The following is a 17231-nucleotide window of genomic DNA, read 5'->3' as shown; positions in this document are numbered from 1 at the left end:
ATACCCCCCCTCCAAAGATCTCCAGATCACCCCCCTAAACATCTTCTCCTGTCTGAACCTCCCTCTCTACTCCAGTCTGGACCTCCTCCAGTCTGGACTTCTCCCAGGCTGGACCTCCTCCAGGCTGGACCTCCTCCAGTCTGGACTTTCCCCAGTCTGGACCTGCTCCAGTCTGGACCTCCCCTCAGCTCCAGTCTGGACCTTCCCTAGTCTGTGCCGCTTCTCCTGAGCCCTGGTTTTCTTGGTGTGTAAAGTAAAACTACTACTACTGTAACTTTTCCTTTTATTGAGTATTGAAAGTTATATAATCACTAATGATGTTTGCTATTACTCAAATAAGAGTAACTGTATGGACTGATATTTGATTTGATGTAACTGAAAGGATAAAAGGTTAGAAAATGCACCAAATCTGGTATTTTCAAAACTGAGACAAATTAAATCATATCTGAAGGAGCCCTGCAGGAAACACCAATGTTCAAATCATTTCATATTGTCAACATAAAGCTTTTGTCACTTGTTGAGTTACTCACAGTGGAAAGAAGATCCACAACTTTTACTCAAGTAAGAGTACTATTACACTGTACAATATATGACTCCTACTGTAAAAGTATGGTGTCTGTAAACTACTTAGATGAAAGTACTTGCGGAAACATGAGAGTGTTGGCGCCGTCTGCAGGCCGCTGGCGGGAAGACACGTGAGAGTCTGTTCTGTATTCTTGTATCTTTGGGCCAAACAGCTGTTGTTGTAGCCTCGTGTACATGTAACCTTGGTGTGATGCATGCTCATATCAGTGACATGAAAACGCCTTGAACAATACCACCAGTGTATCCCAATAAAGCAGGTATTCATGTTTCAGAGTCTGTGTCTCATTCACCTGTCCAAAAAAACAAAAAACAAAACAAAACGAGGCCTGTTTATGATTAGTACGTTTATTTAAAGGTCTTATGTTATGCAAAATTGACTCCTGTGAGCTTTAAGCCATGTTACATTGGTTAAATTGTCCAAATGATTCTAGTAAAGGTGTATGGAGTTTAAAAACACAGTGGAGCACTTCCTGTATTACCACATGACATCACAAGTTTTCAGTTTGAGAAATGAACTTAGCCTAAATATGCAGCGTTTGTGCGTTAAACATGTATGAATGAAACAAAGCAGAACTCTTCTCACTCATCTTTTTGATGAACTCATCTTTTTGATGAGGAAACATTATAACAGAGATAAATAAAATAGTGCAATACGGGCTATTTAAATAATCACTGTGTAACTTTTCTAATGGAGGGCTGACCACCGGCTTGACTCTGTGGAGATACTGTTGTTGTTATGCCTGGATGTTCCACAATATTGCATTAAACGTATTTGTCTTGCATTTTATCTGCGTTGCATTCCATTACAAGTGTTTTTATTTTTCAAAATGTTGTAGAAAAACATGCATTTGACCTATAACTTGGCCTGGTGATGTCGCCTGCTGTGTAATGCCATTCTGTGGAAACTTCTAGGCAAGGCAGAAACATCTCCACAGAGACAAGCCGGTAGCTGAATCTCCACCAGAAAAGTTGCTAAGTGCATATTTAATGAGGAAGCAGAACTGTTTAGCAGAATAAAGGGCCTTAAACTCTCTCTGCACCTCCACTCTGCTCCTGTGACTCCTGGTCCTCCTCTGCATCTCCTGGTCCTCCTCTGCACCTCCTGTGACTTATCTGCACCTCCTGTGACTATTTTATACCTCTGGTCTGGTGCTGGTCCTCCGTTGCACCTCCGGCAACTCCTCTTCTACTCCTGTGACCTCTCTGCTCCTCATCTACACCTCCTGTGACTCCTCTCTTCTTCATCTACACATCCTATTTTGTCCTTCGGTCTGGGCCCCCTCTGTACCTCCTGTGACTCCTCCTCTGCTCTTCCTGTTACTCCTCCTGTGACTCCTTTGTTCCTCCTGTGACTCCTCCTGTGACTTCTCTGTTCCTCCTGTGACTCCTCCTGTGACTTCACTGCTCCTCTTGTGACTCCTCCTCTGCATCTCCTGTGACTCCTCTGCACCTCATTCTCCTCCTCTGCAACTTCTGTGACTATTTTGTCCTCTGGTCTGGGACTGGTGCTCTGCTCCACCTCCTGCAACTCCTCTACAACAGGAGGAATTCCTGTGACTCCTCTATACCTACTGTGACTCCTCTGCACCTCCTGTAACTATTTTGTACTCCAATTTGGTATAGGACCTCCTGTGAATCCTCCTCTGCTCTTCCTGTGACTCCTCCTGTGACTCCTCCTCTGCACTTCCTTTGACTCCTATGCTCTTCCTGTGACTTCCTGTGGACTGGACTGACTCCTCTGTCTTCTCCTGTGACTCCTATGTAACTTTTCTGGTAGAGGGAGGGTTTGTCTCCATTGAGATGCTATTGCTTTATTTGGACTGTTTCACATTTTGGAACACATCTATTTTACTACAAAATACACTGAAAACATCCCATCGTGTGGGCATCCATAGATGGACCATTGCCCTGGTGGCATTACCTGATGTTCCCACAGTGATAGATATTTGAATGCCAAACAACATTCCTGGCAAAGCAACAACATCTCTATGGAGAACCGCAGTTGGCAGACCCTCCAACAGAAAGGTTACATAGTGCATCTTTAAAGGGCCGTATTATGCTATTTTTGATGTTGTAATTTTTTTTTCCTCATCAAAAACATATCTGGTGTTTTGTTTTGTTCCATTCACAAATGTCTAACACACAAACCCTGCATATTTAGGCTGAGTTATTCTCTTAAACAGAAAACACTTTGTTCCTACTTGTCATGTCATGTGGTAACACAGTAGAGCTCCACTGTGTTTTTAAACTCCATACACCTTCACTAGAATCATTTTTGATAATTTCATCCCTGGAATTGCCAATCTCTACTGAACAAAAGGTAAAAGGTAGCTGTTAACTTGAAAATGACCACTACATGACTGGGGAGAGCAAGGCTGCAGGAGCAGGAAAGGTATGTGGGGAGAGGGAGGACACAGAAACAGGTGTGTGGGGAAAGGGAGGATGAAGGAGCAGGGGTAGTTGTCTCAGCAGAGGGAGGATGAAGGAGCAGTGGGAGGTGTCTGTCTGTCTCCTAGTCTTGGACGTGTAGCTCTACCTGCCCGTGTAGGCCTGTACGTGTACGTGCCTGTACGTGCCCGTTAGGCCTGCTTTAAAGCCTGAGAGCAGAGCAGAGGTTTGAGTGAGGGGCCTGTCCGAGGCCCGCTCTCTGTAAATGGCTGATTTATGGATGAAAAGATGGGGGTGACCACCCCCACTGAGCGCCCCCCACCCACACCCACGCTCAGTGCAGTGCCCCCATTGTTCTCAGCGCGCGCACATACGCGCACGCGCCGGCCCAAACAATGGCCTAACCCCGCGCGGAGAGGTGAATGGAGCCACAGTTTGTGCTTTTGGCGCGCTCGGGCCTGGCTCTTATCTCCATCAAGGCTCACGGGTTTGTCTCCTCACGTGGTGCGCGGACAGACGCGTCCAGAGCACCACGCACGCGCCTATAACGTGTGGTTGGGGTGCGCGCGCGGGGATGAGCGCTTTTGGCTGAGGTGCACTGGGCGGGGTCTCCAGCAGTCTTCTCTGTTGTCCGTGGCAACCGAGAGGATTGAGCGGGGTTCAGGCGCTTTGTTTGGAGCCCCTCGTTTTTATGCGGCCAGCGTAAGAACCTGCCACCGTCACACGCACGGCGCGCGGAATGTGCGCGTGGACACGCAGACGCGTTCACGAGTCAGAGAGAGCGAGAGAAAGAGAGCGAGGAGAGATGGCTGCTGGGATTTAGCTCGGCGTCTTTTCGCGTCCAACACAACAAGCTTATTATCTGTGTGTACGCACGCAGCACGGATTACGCGCACGAGAACAGGTCAGTGTGCTCCTTTATTCTGGGCTTTTTTGCATGTTCATCTTTGTCCTTTGGATGATATTAACGGTAGATAATTCTGCATAAATGAGCCATAATGAGCTGTAGTGTGATGCACGGGCGCGTAAACGTGAGGCAGCCGTTCGCGCCTGGCGGTAAAGCCGTGAGTGCGCGGTTCTGCTACTTGTTAGTCCCTGTTCTGTGCTTGTGGACACGGAGGAGGGGCGCGGGGCGCTCTGTTATCGTCCGCACGGTGTTTGTGCTCGCGGCATGTGGAGAGGCGCACAAACATGTTTCAAACGTCTTGGCGGATCACATGATCCGGATCCAGCCGAGGCGCATCAGTCCCGACGGGGTGTCTGGATCCCGAGCCGGAGTGTCTGGTCCCGGGCCGGATTGTCTGGACCTGGGCCGGAGTGTCTGGACCCGGGCCGGAGGGTCTAGGTCCACGGCTGGGGTGTCTGGTCCTGGACCATAGGGTCATGGTCCTGGGCTGGGGTGTCTGGTCCCGCGCCGGAGGGTCTGTGTCCCGGGTGGAGTGTCTGGTCCCGGGCTGGACTGTCTGGATCCGTCTGCTTCAGGAGCAGCACCGACTCGGTGATGTCATGTGGCCACGGGGACCTGTCTTTGTTTTCCCGGTGTGGGACTCGGTCCCCGGGGCTCGCTCCCGTCTCCAGAATGAGTGCATGTGACACGTGTGCTCTACTCGGTGCTATCTGCTCCGTAATCCCCGCGCGTCGAGTTTACTGCCCGTTTTGCCATAGCAATAACAAAGCCATAAAGAAAGACGGGTGGGTGTGCGGGCTCGTGCGCACTGGCGGGAGACGTGCACGCGGCTGTGGAAGGGCATATTTGGGTGTGCGCTCTGACGGTGGATGCATATTATTTATTATTGCCTGTTTTCTGCGCACACTGGACCGTTTGGTTTTCGCGTTTTCCTTGTTTTCCTCAAACAGAACTTGGCCTATAATATAGCCCATATAGGCGCCATATTAGAAGAAGTTACCCCCCTTCCACAAAATGGAGGGGGAGACGCTCACTGGAGCTCTCTTCATTAGCAATGCAAATGAGGCGCTTTTAACGGGGCCAGAGCACCTGCTGTCTCCCGGGCTCCCGGTCCTCTGCTCCGGCCGAGCGCAGCCTGTGACCCGGGCACGGCTCCGCACGCCGTTATATCCACATCTACTGTAGCTTTGACCACAATTTGAACAAGTGAATAATGTGGGGGTACTGGAGGTGCGGGGGCTCTATCAGCGCGCTATGGAAGGCGTCACGTGACCCGGAGATCAGACGCTGGTTTTGGAGAGGAGAGATCTGGGTCAGGAGGAGTCAGAAAATAGATCCATATTGTGAACAGAAAAGGGCCGTCTGGATGATGTCTCCAGAGCAGGTTTAAGACGGTACAAAGATGTCCGCGTGTCTCTGTGGTCGTGGCGTGTGACCAGGAGAAGCATGTGTCTAACATGGCAGCACCAAAACAAGTCTAGTCCTAAATCACAGTTTTGTTAGCTCTAGAATTATTATTATTTTTCTAGCCTAATCAGTATCTTTTTATTGCAAATTAAGATATCATTTTACTAACCCTTTTTTAAATCATTTTAACTTGAATTTATCCATAGACCTTATGATCAGACTAACAGGCCTAAAGGCATGAGTGTATCTCTGACCCACAAGTCTTATAGAGCACTCTTTCAGGGCATATTTAAATCGAGTTTCAGTCATGTCTAATAGTCAGTTTGGGTGTTTTTAATGGAGAGGTCTACAGCTTATCCTCTGTCAGGAAAAGCATGTGATTAGGAGAAGAGTTCAGATTTGGAGTCTCTCATGCTTTTGTACATGAAATCAAAAATGAAAATGAAAACCATTTTATTTATTTTTAATCATAAAAATGTAAGAGAAAATGAAAATATAGCTCGATCAATACTAGGAAAAAATATGGGGTTTTTTTGCCAGCTGTAGTGTGTGACTCCAAACCTGTACATGATCCCAGATGTTAATCCCCAGATGCAATGGTCACAGCCGCCCTGGGACAGACTGGTGGAAAAGTGCTTTTCTTTTCTTATCTACCGCCACTGTAATACACACACACCTACACCCCCCCCACACACACACACACACGCACGCGCGCGCACCCCCCCCCCCCCCCCCCACACACACACACACAGAGAGAGAGAGAGAGAGAGAGTTAGAAGTATGATAGCTGTACAACCTGTGCCAATGTGGCCCTGTTGGAAATGGGCTACTTTACTTACACTCAAAAAAGTTGATCCTATTTAAAGTGTTTGTATTTTTTCATTTTATATTGCCATGTTAAGCCAAAGCTTTTTTATTTTTATGTAACTTTTTAGCCAAAAACAGACTCAAATATAAGCAAAAAGAAAAAAAGAAAGAAGAAAACATCCTTAAAGTGAGCTTGCCTGCTTCTACTGCTTGTTTCCATGGAAATGTTGTTCCTTTGGTCCTGGTTATAATATTCCACAGTATGGCATAAAACATATTTGTCTCCATGGAAAATTTTCTGAACTATGGCTCTATTTCCATGAAATCACGGAATCCAGAACGTTACATACTGTACCTTTAAGATGGTCTACTGCTTTGCCTGGATTGTTGAACTCAGTATGGCACACAGTATGGCACTAAACATATCCAAGCCAAAGTCTGATCTTTGGTGAGGAGAGTACAGTCACAGTAAAAATGCCTGTGTGAAATGATTTTAATGATAAAAACACGTGTGATTAATGATAAATGTGGCATGCTCAGAGCACCTTTAAAGGCCTTATATTACGCAAAATGTGATTCTTGTGACCTTTAAGTCATGTTATAATGTTGTTACCTCCTCAAAAACATACTGGAGTTGTATTTTGTTTCATTCACAAATGTTCAAAATGCTCTGTTACACCTTGTGATCATGAAGCGGTAGTTTTCAAGTTAACAACTACCGTTTACCTTTAATCAAGTAGAGATTGTCAATTTCAAGGCTGAAATTATCCAAATGATTCTAGTGAAGGCGTATGGAGTTTAAAAACACAGTGGAGCACTTCCTGTATTACCACATGGCATCACAAGGTAGAACAGGAAAAGTGTTTTCTGTCTGAGAGAAGAACTCAGCCTAAATATGCAGGGTCTTTGTGTTATCACAACTACAGGTACGTTTGTGATGCGGAAATAGCAATATAACATAGATCAGAGAATAGCATAACATGAAATTATGAAATCTAAAACATTGCCTCAACATTTCATTCATGTGTAGATGTTAACCTAGTGCAGATTTGTGAGTGCAGTTTGTGAAGTGACAAAGCAGTTAACTTCCTGTAACTTATGTCTGCTGCATTTTTCTGTGAATGAAAAATCTGTGAGGCTCAGCAGAACAGAGCGCCACTGTGTAGTGCAGGACCGGGGGCGGACCGTAGGGGGCATCATGATGGGTCAGTACCTCTTTCTAGTATGAATGAGTATGAATGATGTTCTCCAATGAAACTGTTAGTATTTATTTAGAAATTTCAATGCCTAGACACCAGTTTGAATCTCTGGATCAACCTCTGTAGGGCCTAAATGTCCCTTTGTCTCCATGGTAACCCCTTGTCTTTCATGAGACCTAACTGTCCCTGTGTGTCAGATGCCTATTTCAGCCTTCAAATGTTCCAGGACATATTTAAAGTAATCTTGGTGTTAACACTTAAATCATCAATCTAATTACAGTCAGAAAGTCCAAAAAAGTAGTTATTCCAAACAAACTGAGCGCTAGAATAATGTCCAGTGTATCCAGTGTGTCCATGTGTCCAGTCTGGTCCTCTTACATGTGTGCTTGCCATAGATTCCAGGCGGCATGCTTCACAGGGTTAGGAGGAGAGAGAGGGAGAGAGAGAGCGTGAGAGAGAAAGCACATGATGGAAGATAAAGAGCTGTCTGTGTGAGTGTGGGGGTAGAGAGGAGAGAGGGAGAGGAGAAGGACAGAGAGAGAGATGAGATGGAGGAGAGGGGAAGAGACGAAGACAGGAGAGATAGAATGAGGGAGGGGGTGTGAGGAAGAGGGAAAGATATGAAGAGAGAGAGAGAGACCAGGAGGATGCATAGAGAGAGAAAGAGAGAGAGACAGACCAGAAGGATGCATAGAGAGAGAGAGAGAGAGAGAGAGAGAGAGAGAGAGAGAGAGAGAGAGAGAGAGAGACAGACCAGGAGGATGCATAATGAAGAGTCTCTATAGCAGCCTCACACAAGGCCTGTCTGTGAGCGGCCCCTGGGAACACATAATAGGCTCCTAATGATCTACGCTCCACTCTATCTATCCTTCTACATATCCATCCATCCATCTATCAGATTTCTCTTGTTGAATATCTCACTCATTCAGTGAATTGAATAAAACAGGGACAGTGAACATCATTTCTCTTTAAAAGGTGATACAGGGGAATAGAGAGTAGTGAGAGCATCAAACTAACACCACATGAGATCTTTAAGTGTCTCCCTGTTGTAAAGAAGACCTATTGTGCTTGTGTCTGTTCTGTCGTTAGTCTCTGAAACCTGTGGATTGTAATGTTATTTGTGTAATCATGTAATTTAAATATTTTAAATCACAGTATTCATGATTTAATAAAAGAAAACAGTCTGCGTTAGAAAATTATGTTGCCCAATAGAAGCTGACGTCACTGTAAACGTCATTACAGTAGTGTAGCTGTCGGCACTTCTGATGGATAGCTGCACATCATGCTAGCAAGATGCAGATTTTTTTTTCATTTGTACCAAAATTAATCCTGCACGTATCACCAATCAAGAAAATAAAATTGCAGAACAAAGTACGCACAGATCAGTGGGTGTGTAATGGTGGAGGTGAAAAAACGGGAATTGATCGACAATATGGCATCTTGAAAATAAGCAATTAAAGATGGCAGAAACATGCATGAATCACTCCAAATACAACTTCAAGTGGGTAAATGAGAACGAAACGACTGTAACATGGTTAAAAGCTCTGATAATAGTCCACTTTAATGGATTTATGGGAAGTGGTTACTTCAAAGGCTATTACACATGATCACTTCTGGTAGTACCCATATTCTCCCATATAACTTTCCACAATATCTTCATTGAAAGCAGCAGCTACAGCATAGTCTTACACAACGCTTTTCCTGATGTTCAGTCATATTACAATTATTCACTCCACAGTCAGAGGTGGTAATCTACTACTGTAGCTACAGCTGCCCATTGGCAGCCTGACAGAAGCGAGGGTTCCAGTGAGTGCCATTGGCCCCTCCAGTCACTAACACTCATGCACACACCACAATCTGAAATAAGTGTCTTGCCAATGACCATCAGAGCCAGTGCACCGCTGCCCAACTGTGGCCTCATATTCCCCTCATGAAGCTGGTGCACACATACTATTTTCATACCATTATATGAAAAACAGCCTTGTTTCTGAATTCTAGTTTTAGTAGTTTTGCTTTTTCAATAAGTTTTTTATGTGTCGATTTCCATCAACTATTATGTCAAGGTATTTATATGATGATGATGATGACACAAAATTGATGGGCGTTCCCTGTGTGGTGATCATTTTGGGGAGTTCTGTTGGATAACAACATAGTCTTATTTGCATTGTAAAAGTCAATACATGCTTGTATCATGCAGAGTTGTGTTTGAATTATTTATTTAAGTATTAAAAAGAGGAGGCACTAAAATGGAGCCTTGTGGGACTCCCTTTGTAATGTACAGATAGACTGATCAAACTTCACACATTTAAATAGTTTGAAAATGAACCCAGAGTCTGATCAGTAAATCCTATGTCCAAACATCTCTGACACAGCATAGAATGGTCAACTGTATCAAAGACTAACCTGCAGATAGAGGACACATACATTTTTTTCTCATGCTCAGCATATGGACAGGCCATGCTTCATGTGGAAGCTCAGAACCTCCAGAATTCACTGAGCTGCAGAGGCTGCACTCGCACTGATTCATGGTTGGCTGCAGGTGCTGGGGTTTAGGTAGTGACGATTCATATCAGAGAGTCTTTTTAGATTTTAAATCAACTGGATTTCAGCATTGAAACTGGCAACCCAGTTAGAGAACTAAAACACCAAATAATAACCATAAATGGGACATATGGGTTTTCGCATGTGAGTGGCTCTGTTGAATAACCCCAGTGTGACCCCGGTTTACTTTTGGGTTCAATTTTGTTCACATACACCACACATCATTCACCCCAAACGCAGCACCATGAGCCACGTGAGAGACCATCAGCTGATAGCCGAACGTATTTCTATGAAAACGCGCTTCACGCGGACAGAGCCCCGTGAATACGCGCGAACACACGCTTCCCTGTAGGCGGTGGTCTTTTCTTTCACCTGTGGCTAAATACACTGTGAGGACTGTACGCACTGGCAGCGGAGAAGAAATAGATTTTTGAACGACACACAGACAGACTGAGGCTTACCTGCGCAGACAGAGGCAGGAGAAGTCTTCTGAAGACTGATAATAAGTTTTCCTGATCAGACGAGCATGTAAAACAGCGTCCATTTATGCAGATATACATGATCCGAGCACTTTTTTGCCCAATCCCAAGCACTTTACTCTCACAGCATAGTGCGAAGGTCAGCCCGAGGTCGGCCGCGTTTTCAACGCACTCCTAGACCTCCTGTTTCAAGCGCTCTCCCAGTCGTTTACTGAGGCCCAGAGGTACAGAGGTCCTTTTATGTCCACCTAACTAGTGGCATTGTGAAAATGATCTCAGTCAGCATTACAATAGTTATCAGTAAAAGCTATAGTTGATTTGAACATGTTTCCTGGTATCTGGGGACACAGAGGTCATGTTTATGGTTTACATGTGCTTGTGTGTGTGCGCGTGTGTTCAGAGAAATGCTAATCCATGTTTAAAGCAGTCAGTAGGGGGCACTCTGGGGGCGCAGGGAGATCTGCTAACTTCTCTTACATAACACATCATATTCTGAAGGTGGATAATCAGCATATGAGAACATTAAAGCTTTGACGGCAATATGAGCCTGCTTATGGTGAGACAAGGCAATTCAATGTGTTAGAAGAACACTGTAATGATAGCAGCTAAATATGGATTGGAGTATAAATCAGCCCAACTAGGCCTGCATATTGTCACTGTTAGCCAGTGGGAAGTTATTCTGAAAAAGTCTTAAGTTACCCACTAGTAGTTACTCTTAAAAATGTAATATTAAGTTACACCCAATACTGTTACATGTTTGTGTAGTGTGCATATGAAGGTCGTATTGAAAAATCTGTTGAGTTGTTGCCATGATGATGTGTGGTATGGTTATAGAATGTAGGATGTCTCTGGAAGTCCACTGAGGGTGCATGATGTCACCCATAGCATTCGGCTCCAGCCAAATGAAGCCCATCGAGGCTAACAGTTATAGTGACTAATCTGCAACTAGGTATCATATTTGGAAATCCAAAGTGCATGTATCATAGCAGCAAAAGATCTAATGAGGACCAAGGTTCCTGAAGGTACTCCCGCACCACTGGATTGGTAGGGGGCAGGCGCTTAGTAAGGCACGATAGTTGTCAATTAAACCGGTTGCTAATGGTAGCTATATTCATATCTTGATTTAGGGACAAAATAGTGAAGTAAAAACACCAGGAACACGTACAGCGAGTTACAACCGTTTAAGGTCAGAATGACAAGCCTGACAGCAGCCATTACAGAGAGAGAGAATGAAAGTGAATTAAAGTGAGATGGGTAGCGGGCTACCTATGTGCTTTTATATATAGTGTATTGGAAATCTGTTGCTGTGCACCTCTGTCCAGGTGACGTGTAAACACAGCTTTGCGTGCAGCCTCCTGATCTCTCTTATGGAGTTAACAGGCTTTGTGTAAACACTCGGACATTGAAACTTCGTTGCTCCCTTCAGGAAAATCCTCTTTGGTCCGAGCCTCTAGTTCAGAGAAGTCCCAGGTCAAGGTGAGCTGCACTCCAAGGTGGGTGGCACCTGGGGTCACCCTGGGCACAAAGAAGTGAGGGGCTGGGTGCTTCTCTGCTCTGTCTGTGGTTCATGTGGTAGAAGCTGGACATGTGAGTTACCCACACTTACAAGTTCTTAGTGGCCTAAAGCCTTTGGATTTGTGAGGGACAGTGGAGGTTGGAGAGACAGTCAGAGACAAACTGTTGATCTGGGAGTAGATTCCAGAGTAAATTGGCTGCACTCCGAACTCTGGATTAGACCTGGGCTTAATACCTTTACACTAAAAGGCCTGTCCAGCAATCTGCTGCCAGAGAGGCCTCACTAATCCACAGCAACAACAACAAAGAGTGATCTGCAGTTATCTACTGTCACCTGTGTCACCCTGTGTCCCCCACTGTCCCCCGATGTGACGCTGTGTCAAGCTGTGTCACCCACTGTCACGCTGTATCCCCCACTGTCATGTTGTGTCACCCGCTGACCCCTTTCCCCCCACTGTCCCCCAATGTCCCTCTGTGTCACTCACTGTCACCCAATGTCCCTCACTGCGTGTCACATGTAGTCAACCACTCTCCTATGTCACCTATTGTCCCCATGTGTCACTCACTATTACCCATAGTCACCTACTGTCTTCCTGTATCACCAATCACCACTGTGTATCAACCAATGTCACCCTGTGTCACCTTGTTTCAGCCTATGTCACATGCAGTCATTATAAGTCAATTTTTGCGAAATTCTGCAATTTTATGTTATGTTATGCCACCCTTATTACTTCATTATGTTGCTGTTTGAATTTATTTAATGATTTATTTAATGATTGCGTGTGTGTCTGTGTGTGTGCAGGAGGCCCGCGGTGGAGGCGTACAATGCTGAGAGCCTCTTCTCCCTGCTCCTCGTCGTCACCTTGTCCTCCATGACCTGAGAGTGCCAAAGAGAAACAGAAGAGAGACAAAACAGACAGAAGCTGAGGAGGCCAGGAACGCATCCTGCACCTTTGTCAAAGTTTGCTTTTCATTTGCCACAATGGCAGAGACAGAGGCGAGTGCAGCTCATGCGGTGGACGAGGATGGTAAAACCACAGAGAGTACACCGGCAGAACCAGAACAAACCCCCGCCAAAGCACCAGACCAGCCCGAGGTCAGTGCAGAAGTCAACAGCAAAGACACTGTGAACAAGGAGGAAGTGGTGGCCGACGGCACAGAGGCTGGAGCCACACCTGAGGCACCCGAGACATCTGAGGCAGCTGGGGGCGAGGGCGAGCAGGCCGGCACCACTGAAGCAGCCTCCAGCACTGAACACAAGACATCACTACTGGACTCTTTTCTCCACAAGAGCGGCCTGGGCAAAGTCATGGGCACAAGGAAGAAGAAAGAGAGTCCAGCAGCAGGAGCAGAGGAAAGCCCTGCTGACGGAGGCACCAAGGATGGAGAGAAGGACGGAGAGAAGGATGGTGAGAAGAGTGGAGAAAAGAGTGGAGAGGAGGCCCAGGCAAACACAGAGGAAGAGGCAGCTGCAGAGGGAGAGAAGGAGGGAGAGAGCGCAGAAAAGGAGGAGGACAAGAAAGAGAAGAGTAAAAGTTCAGAGGCCAAGTCTACAGTGAGAGACTTCATCAGAAAACCTGTGGCCCGCATCTTCTCCCATCGTAGCACTGACAAGAAGGACAGCTCGGAGCCCCAGAAGCACATGAAGGTCCGCTCCAAATCCTTGGATCGAATTGAGGATGCAGAGGCTCTGAACACCACAGATCCCAGTACAGAGGAGGGGGCCACTGTGGGAGCAGAGGAGGAAGCAGAGCTCAAAGCCTCCTCAGCTCAAGCTAAGCACATGAGGCGCTGGCATTCTTTTAAGAAGATGATGGCTCAGAAGACACACAAGAAGAGCAGCGGGGGAGTGGAGGATGGGAAAGAGGAGAGTGCAGACGGAGAGGGCGGCGGAGACTCATCCACACTGGACTCCAAAGAGTCCGGGCAGAAGCGCTGGAAGCTCAAGCGCTCCTGGACTTTCCAGGGAATGAAAAGAGACCCATCCATAGTTGGCATCAGCGGCAAGGCCAAGGGTTCAGACAAAGAGGCGAATGATGGTGCCAAAGGGGAGGAGGAAGCAGGGGAGAGTGGAGGAGAGGCCCAGGCCGAGGGAGCTGAGGGGCCCAGTGCAGAGGGAGGGGAGGAGGAGAAAAGCGCTGCCTCAGCAGGGGTGGGAGCTGTCACACAACACGCCAACGAAATCTGGACCTCCTTCAAGAAACGGGTCATCCCCAAGTCTAAGCGCACAAACACAGAGTGTGCCCCGGAGGAGGACACTGCAGCAGGTACTGTCCCTCACATGTGAGCTGGTAGCACTATTACCATGTTAGAGATGTTGTCCATACCTGTCATTCTATTCTACTATTCTCTAAGCACACAGCTCTGAAGTCTAGTTCAATAAAAAATATTTTTTTTATTAATTAGTGCTCTTATGTTGCCTAATTATCACAGCTCTTCTAACACAGCTCCTCTGTTCTGTAGGTGAGGAGGGCAGCTCTGAAGAAGGCAAAGATGGAAAATCAGCAAAGGCCAAACGCTCCCATTTCGGCCGAGCCGTGTCGCTGAAGAACTTCATCCTGCGAAAGGGCAAGTCCACCAGTGTGGACTTGAGTGAAGGAGCTAAGGAGGAGGAGGGGGCAGCTGATGGAGAGGAGGCAGAGGCCAGTGCCGAGCCTGCTGCAGATGGTGAGTCTGCCCCCACAGCAGAGAGCAGCAGCACACAGCCAACTGACACAGAAGCCCCAGCCAAAAGCCCGGCCGAGGAGGTGAAGTCCACGTCAGAAGAGAAGAAGGAGGAGAAGGCCTCAGAGGACCACCCCGTGACTAACTGTGAGAACGGCTGTTCCAACGGCACCGACGACAGCGCACACAATCACCAGGACGAAGACTCCACCAGCCCGGTCAAAAAGAGCAAGGTGTCCGGAGACAACGCCAAGATCATAAACACCACAGCGCCCTGCAACAGTGGTGAGTCCCCACCGCCCCACCTGGACACCAGCAGGGGGAGCACTAACCACATTCATGGCCTCCAGCACGCTGCAGGTGACAGGGCGCAGGGAGGGTCAGAGAGGGGTCAGGGGAGGAGTCAGGAGGGCCCAAACGAGGACATGGGGAGGAGGAAGGGACAGATCCGGGAAGCTGCTGTGGCCATAGTGGAGAATGTGATGTCAGCTGCAGCAGATCAGTTAGAGAGAGAGCTGTGCACATCCAATGGTCACCACTGAGTCCTCCTTTAACGTGCACGTGTCTGGGCTTGTGGGCACCACCAGGAGCATGCTGTAAAGGAGGAGAGCTGGTGCTGCAAGGAATGACTAACCTCAATAACCCCAACAGAGACAGTGAATAAACTTAACCCTAACAGAGATAGTCACTACATGAAAAGAGAGCTTCCAATGCACTAAACAACCAAATTCAAATCATCTTTGCCCCCAAACCTGCCAGACCTTTTGTCCCAGGCTACAGCAGGTCAAAGAACCCAAAAAGTGCAAATGGGGGGCTACGAGGCATTCAGGGGCGTCTAGTAATTTAGTATTAGCACTAAAACTTTGATCACTGGTCTGTAGCTCGGGTCACTCTGTGGTCTCTCTGTGGTCACTCTGTGGTCTTTAGTTCAGGTCACTCTGTGGTCACTCTGTGGTCTGTAATTCAGGTGACTCTGTGGACACTCTGGTCACTTCTGTGGTCACTCTGTGGTCTATAGTTCAGGTCACTCTGTGGTCACTCTGTGGTCATTCTGTGGCTTGAGTCACCCTGTCTAAATGAATCCAAACTAAACTACTGAAATGACAAACCTCCTGGAGGTTGTAGATCTGGAGATGGGTCCTTGGGTTCTGCACTCTCGCTGCCCAGAACATTGGCCCACTGCTCCTGAAAATGAAGTATACCTTAATCTCTCAGCCAACGTCTCAGACACTCCTGGTTCACATGATGCACACTTACAAGTTGTGAGATGAAACTGCAGTGTCCATTGCAGGAGAGGACATCCGTGGTGACCTGGGAACGGAGATCCAGCCTCCTGTGTCCCTGCTGCTTATGATCTAAAGAAACTAAAGCCTGACACGTGACGTCACTGTTTACCTTTACCACCTTTAATACTGTAAATTCTGGTTATTGCAGAGCTGTAAATATTTGCATACTTGCTATCAAATACTGTCTCTGTTGGTGTCTATGGGGGAGGCACAGACTGTGACTGACTGCTCCTGTCATAACCCTGTTCTGATCACCATGACTGTGTATGTTCATATCACTGTGATTCTGCAGACCTCATTTAATCCTTATTTTCTGTTATATTGTTTACCAGACCAAAAGGCGGAAAACGTGTGAGGCCACACAAAGAGGATTAATACGGCCTGGGATCCGCTGAGCACCTCCCAGAAGCCCCCTCCCTGCCCCAGCCCCTGTCCTCACCTGTCCTACTCTGACCCTGCCCCTGTCTTGTCCCTGTCCTCACCTGTCCTCTTCCTGTCCTACCCCTCTCTCCCCAGTGCTCGCCCCCCTGCCTCTCACTCCTGCACTCACCCCAGAGCTCTGACCCTCTCCCCTGGGCCCAGAGCTGTGACCGGGCTGTCACGTCCACACCCCTCCCATACACACCAATAACCACGTGTTAACAGTCACAGTGTGAGATGCAATTAACATAGACAAAAAAATATATATGATCATTTCTGACAAAGCAATAATTTAGATCTTTCTTATGACCCTTATTTGTAAGCGACCTCCATTTTGTTTTCTGTGACATTTTATATGGTCTTAATGATAGAAAAAAAGAATACGGCTGCAGCGTTGTTGTTGGCCTGCTCTCTGTGCGTGCCTGCAGAGACTGTTAGTTTGGTAGTTCCCCGCCCTGCCCCGCCCCTCCCCTTCGTGAGCCCCGTAGGACGGCAGCACCATGGACTGTACATATGGACTGCTCCACTGCACTGTCTCCACACATGTGATGTTCTAGCTCCCTCCGTGTACACGACACCACAAAGAGTACGTCCAAATGTTTCTCTTCTTTGCTTTGTATTCTCTCATTTTGTAAAAAAGACAAAAAATCTCCTCTCACTGAGCCACTGTCCCATGTTCTGTTGTTTGGATATTAATGATAATGTTTTGTTGCTTCAGGTTTTCATATGTTGGATAGCAAACTGTCGAGACAAAAAAGAAAATAAAGATTCAAATCTAACAACTAAACTCAGGTGCTTATGCTATTCCTGGCTGCATGTGTTTATGTGTGTGGGAAGAGTGGTATGAGTGCGCGTATATGTGTATGTGTGTGTGAGGGGTATGTGTGTGCGTAGGGGCGTATGCATGTGTGTGAGTACATCAGTCAATCAATTGATCAATATATCAATATCACTTTATTTGTTCCTAAGGGGCAATTCAAACACACTGATAACAGAAAGCTCAAACAAAAGTAGATCCAGTGTAAGGGCAGCT

The 17231-nt window shown here is 46.9% G+C and overlaps 1 protein-coding gene across 2 annotated transcripts; it reads left to right on the top strand.

The window, feature by feature from the left end:
- Nucleotides 1-3620: 3620 nt before the first annotated feature.
- On the top strand, nt 3621-16965 carry si:ch211-137a8.4 (myristoylated alanine-rich C-kinase substrate). Of its 2 annotated transcripts, none has more exons than XM_033976978.2 (4): nt 3621-3877; nt 12631-14095; nt 14292-14777; nt 16111-16965. In XM_033976978.2, the coding sequence occupies exons 2-4, from the start codon at nt 12811-12813 to the stop codon at nt 16131-16133; spliced, it is 1794 nt and encodes a 597-aa protein (XP_033832869.1). In that variant the 5' UTR covers nt 3621-3877; nt 12631-12810; the 3' UTR covers nt 16134-16965. The 2 variants fall into 2 exon arrangements, with proteins under 2 accessions (XP_033832869.1, XP_055082031.1); XM_055226056.1 differs by lacking the exon at nt 3621-3877 and adding an exon at nt 11843-11900 and having other exon boundaries at nt 16111-16286.
- The last annotated feature ends 266 nt before the right edge of the window (nt 16966-17231 follow it).

This window comes from Periophthalmus magnuspinnatus, chromosome 13 (assembly GCF_009829125.3).
Source record: "Periophthalmus magnuspinnatus isolate fPerMag1 chromosome 13, fPerMag1.2.pri, whole genome shotgun sequence".
Taxonomy (NCBI): domain Eukaryota; kingdom Metazoa; phylum Chordata; class Actinopteri; order Gobiiformes; family Gobiidae; genus Periophthalmus; species Periophthalmus magnuspinnatus.
This window is presented reverse-complemented; position numbering and strand designations above follow the sequence as displayed.